This window comes from Poecilia formosa, unplaced genomic scaffold, assembly GCF_000485575.1.
Source record: "Poecilia formosa unplaced genomic scaffold, Poecilia_formosa-5.1.2 Scaffold718, whole genome shotgun sequence".
Lineage (NCBI taxonomy): Eukaryota > Metazoa > Chordata > Actinopteri > Cyprinodontiformes > Poeciliidae > Poecilia > Poecilia formosa.
Genome location: NW_006800657.1, coordinates 136,686 through 141,255, shown reverse-complemented (window position 1 = coordinate 141,255; position 4,570 = coordinate 136,686). Strand labels below are relative to the sequence as shown.

Below are 4,570 nucleotides of genomic sequence, written 5' to 3'. Positions count from 1 at the left end.
GCTGGTGGCGCTGTACTCTGCAGCAGTACAGCGCCACCAGCTGGTCAGACATTGAAAAACAACTTTAATCTGTTCAGTCAGTGCAGGTAGGGGGAGATGAATTATAAAGAAACTGACAAAAATAATTGGTTGACTTTTTTGGTCAAATGTAAAAAATAAACTGTAACAAAGCTTCTGTCAAATGCTTCAGAAAGTTCAGTTAGTGATTCTAAAATTAATGTAAAATAAAGAATAAATGGGGACAGAATTAATATTTGTTCAAATCAAAATATAGAAACAAAAATCCTCTTCTCCTGAAATATTAAAATTATTCACACATTTCTGTCAGTTGTTTTTATCTGTTGTATTATTCCAAATTAAATAATTTTAAATTAAATGAAGCAGCAGCTGTGGATGTGAGGAGAGCTAAGTTTGAAAAACAGACTGGAGTCCAGCCGTTCAGAGAACCGTTCAAAAGAATCGAGTCACTACTGAACAGCTCATCTCTACCAAAAGGTCTGACTTGGGTAATCTACGTAGAAATATGTTTTTAGACGTTTTCAGCTTTGGTTCCGTCTTCCAGCAAGGCGGTGAGTTTCTTTCTTGTTAGCTTTGTTAGCTGGCCGGAGAGCATCACAGAAGAAAACAATGGACCTAACATGTTAGCAACATTTCAACGTTAATAACTTTATTTTAGGTGTTAAGATGCAGTTGGTCAGCGCGGGGTGCAGTCAGTAGCACGCTACGTATCTTAATAATGTTCTAAAACAATAAAAGCTCAGCAACCCACTGAGAGAAACTGCAAAATATTCCTGCAGACATGAGTTCTTCCAAAGCTGGCGTCGTTTTCTTTCCACTGGTGTCTTTATGGTGAATGCTGTCATCGCGGAAGCATCTTTAACTGTCATAGTTTCTTGACATCTAAATTAATGTCAAACTCTGATCATGGCTGGACTAAGTGTGGAAATATGGGCCAGTTATATCTCGTATATTAAAACAAAAACCTTCATTTTGAATTTCTGGAGGCTTTTGTTTTGCCTCTGGCCACAGCGACAAGAGAAACCCTGATGGAGCACAACGTCAGCCAGAGCATAGAGCTACACCCAATAGATCAGGCCTCATTGTTCTTCACCTGTCCCCCTGCAGGACGCGGCGGCAGCAGACATAAAGAAGGCGTACCGTCGCCTGTCTCTGACTCTCCATCCTGACAAGAACAAAGATGAAAATGCTGAGACGCAGTTCAGACAGGTGAGACGCAGTTCAGACAGGTGGGTGGACCCGACCTCCAGAACCAGAACCTCATGGTCTTCCTTGTCCGTCCTCAGCTGGTGGCCATCTATGAAGTTTTGAAGGACGAGGACAGACGGCGAAGGTGAGGCAGCCGAGGGATGCCCGTCCTCCCTGGAGGTCAGCGGGTCACCAGGTGTGTCTCTGCAGGTACGACGACATCCTGGAGAACGGCCTCCCCGACTGGCGGCAGCCCGTCTTCTACTACCGGCGCGTGAGGAAGATGAGCAACGCCGAGCTGGGCTTCCTGCTCTTCCTCATCCTCACTGTGGGACACTACGCCGTCATCTGGTCCATCTACCTGGAAAAGCAGCTGGTGAGACAGCCAATCAGAGCAGAGCAGCGCTCAGACAGCCAATCAGAGCAGAGCAGCGCTCAGACAGCCAATCAGAGCAGAGCATGTCATGTGACATTTCCAGGATGAGCTGCTCAGTCGGAAAAAAAAGGAGAAGAAGAAGAAGCTGAGCTCCAGACCCCCCGAGGAGCTCAGGTGTATCGGTCAGGACCGCTCCGACAGGTACAGCTGTGACATCACCTGCGCCATAGTTTCCGTACTTCCTTCTGATGTTGCTGCATTGTTGCTGCAGGAGCCATGAGCGACCGCAATGGCAGGACATCCTCCCTCTGAAGCTCAGCATCTGGCTCTACCTGGCTCTCAAGAACCTGCCACAGACCGTACAGGTAGGGGACTGGACCGGACCAGAACCTAGGTTGAGTCCAGGTCTTAGGATCATCATGGTCTTCATCAGACCTCACTCTGGTTCTGGTCCAGGTTGTGGTCTCAGACCCGGTTTCTGTTCCAGGAGGTGAAGCAGTACTACGAGGACTACCGGCAGACGAAGCAGGAAGCTGAAGCTCAACAGGAAGCTGCTCCGAGTAAACACCTTTCTGTCCTTTCTGTCCTTTTCTGTCCTGTCAGCAGGTGAAACCACTGAGATCCACATCTGACTTTCAAGAGGCAGAAATCTGCAGCACAGCAGCAGCTACCTGGTTGCACAAAGGAAAACACAATTGAAAATAACCACAAGATTAAAACAAATTGCAAGAGTCTAAAACCCATCCAGAACCTGATCCAGAACCCATCCAGAACCTGATCCAGAACCCATTCTGCCTCTGTTCTGCCAGGAGAGAAACGGCCAAAGGTGAAGAAACCCAAAGTGGAGTTTCCGGTTTTCATTCCTCCAGAGACACAGCAGAACTACGACCAGACGACGTCCATCGAGGACATTGAGGACCAGATGGACAACTGGCTACAGGACGCCAAGGCTCCCAAGAAAAAGGTGAGACGCAATTGATGAGACACTGAACACTACAGAGACAGTTGTCCTCAGCCTGTCCCTCCGTCTTTCTGAGGACCTATTCATTCCTCGAACTGCTGTTAAAAAAAATGGTGACTAGGAATTACTCCAGCATTTTGGTGCCCACATCTATAGAGCCGCCCCCGTATCGTGCCGCCACGTATCGTGCCGCCCCTGTATCGAACTGCCCCCGTATCGCGCCGCCCCCCTTTTCGTGCCGCCCCCGGATCGTGCCGCCACGTATCGTGCTGCCCCGTATCGTGCCGCCCCTGTATCGAACTGCCCCCGTATCGAGCCGCCCCCCTTATCGTGCCGCCCCGTATCGAGCCGCCCCCCTTATCGTGCCGCCCCTGTATCGAGCTGCCCCGTATTGTGCCGCCCCCGTATCGTGTCGCCCCCTGTGCCTGGCATACAGTGCATATCTTCTTTACCCTCCAGGAGTCCGGGTGGACAGAGGATGACCTGAGCCTCCTCAGCAGGTTGATGGTGAAATTCCCTGGAGGAACTCCGGGCCGATGGGAGAAGATTGCCCAGGAACTCGGACGATCTGTTCCCGCTGTGAGTCTGAAGCTGTTTCCAGAAGAAATCACTGGTCTCAGGGTCCAGGGAAACCTGGTCCTGGTTCCCCTGGACCGGTATGGGTTCCGGTCCAAGTCCATTTGTGGTGGATTCGATTCTGCATGTGTTGCTGACCTGAATCGTTTTTCCTACTGCAGGTGACAACCAAAGTCAAACAGATGAAAGACAATGTGAATCAAACCTCAGGTACCTCGGTTCTGTTCTTCAGCTCCTGGAATTTGGGTTTATTTTGGGTTCTGCTGTGACACTAAGGTCCAACTGAGACAGTTTCAGGTTCCCTCAATTTGAGGTTCTGTCCTTCACATCTGGTTCCACCCAGCAGAACTCTGATGGAACTTCTGTTCTCTCATGTTCCAGCTCTCGTCAAACTCTCAGATTTAAAGTCTCCTCCATTTCCTGTGAGGTCATTTCCTGTGGATGACATCATCACTCAGAGAGTGGGCGGGGTCAGTGAAGAGGAGGAAGAGGAGGAGGAGGAAGCTGCTCTGGTGCTCCGAAGGAGGAACAAGAAGAGTTCCTGTGCGGATGGTTGGGAGGGGAAGGTCCGCGGCCGGCGGCAGAAGGACTTTGACCCAGCGGCAGCGGTGGAGGAACAGGAAGAGGCGGAGCTTCAGGAGAACATGGCCGTCTGGACGCAGAACCAGCAGAAGCTTCTAGAACTGGCCCTGCAGCAGTTCCCCCGCGGAACCGCAGAACGCTGGGACCGGATCGCCAAGGTGGTCCCCGGAAAGACCAAGGTGAGGCAACCCGGTTCTGGTTCCCTCTGTGGTCTGGTTTTGACCCGGTTCCGTCTGCGTTCTGGTTCCAGGAGGACTGCGTGACCCGGTGTAAGATGCTGGCTGAACTGGTGAAGAAGAGGAAGCAGCTGAAGAGCTGATGAGCTCTGACTCCGCCCCTTCCTGCTGCTGCTGCCAGATGATTGGCCTAATGGTTCTGGCTCACCTGCCCAGGTGTGCCGGTGCCAGAAGGTCAGCTGACCTCATGTGCCTTACATGTTCAGCATGTTGCCAATCAATAATCAATACTCAGTATTTATTGTTCCCTTCAGTTTTTATTGTTTGTTTCCAAATAAACATTCAGTCATCGGCTTGCTGTCTATATGTTCTAAACCCGGTTCTGTTCTGAACTTTAGGTCGTCAGAGAGGAGGGAAACATGTCAGTGCGGGATCAGGAATCTGTTACTGTTTGAAATGTGTTCATTAATTAAAAATAAACTTTACTATAAAAATGTAACCGGATATAAAACCACAGACAATCTCGCCGTTTCCCATTTTTCTTCTTCTTCTTCTTCTTTGTTTTATTGGCAGATGGCAACTAATGTAAGGTGCATTTACCGCCACCTATAGACACGAATACGTAGACGCCTCATGGAGCGGGTCATAGGTCATAGGGTGGGTCATAGGTCATGGAGCGGGTCATAGGTCATA

General features: G+C 49.8%; 1 protein-coding gene across 1 annotated transcript in view; it reads left to right on the top strand.

Annotated features, from left to right (window-relative positions):
- Positions 1–4,376, top strand: part of dnajc1 (DnaJ (Hsp40) homolog, subfamily C, member 1) — a 6,268-nt gene extending 1,892 nt beyond the window's left edge. Inside the window, exons 2-12 of the mRNA XM_007542683.2 lie at positions 1,126–1,227; positions 1,305–1,351; positions 1,417–1,582; positions 1,686–1,783; positions 1,854–1,947; positions 2,070–2,142; positions 2,392–2,546; positions 3,003–3,122; positions 3,281–3,329; positions 3,501–3,880; positions 3,952–4,376. Of these exons, the coding sequence (XP_007542745.1) occupies positions 1,126–1,227; positions 1,305–1,351; positions 1,417–1,582; positions 1,686–1,783; positions 1,854–1,947; positions 2,070–2,142; positions 2,392–2,546; positions 3,003–3,122; positions 3,281–3,329; positions 3,501–3,880; positions 3,952–4,020 (1,353 nt within the window). The 3' untranslated portion in view covers positions 4,021–4,376. The remainder of the gene's footprint in view (positions 1–1,125; positions 1,228–1,304; positions 1,352–1,416; positions 1,583–1,685; positions 1,784–1,853; positions 1,948–2,069; positions 2,143–2,391; positions 2,547–3,002; positions 3,123–3,280; positions 3,330–3,500; positions 3,881–3,951) is intronic.
- Positions 4,377–4,570: the final 194 nt, after the last annotated feature.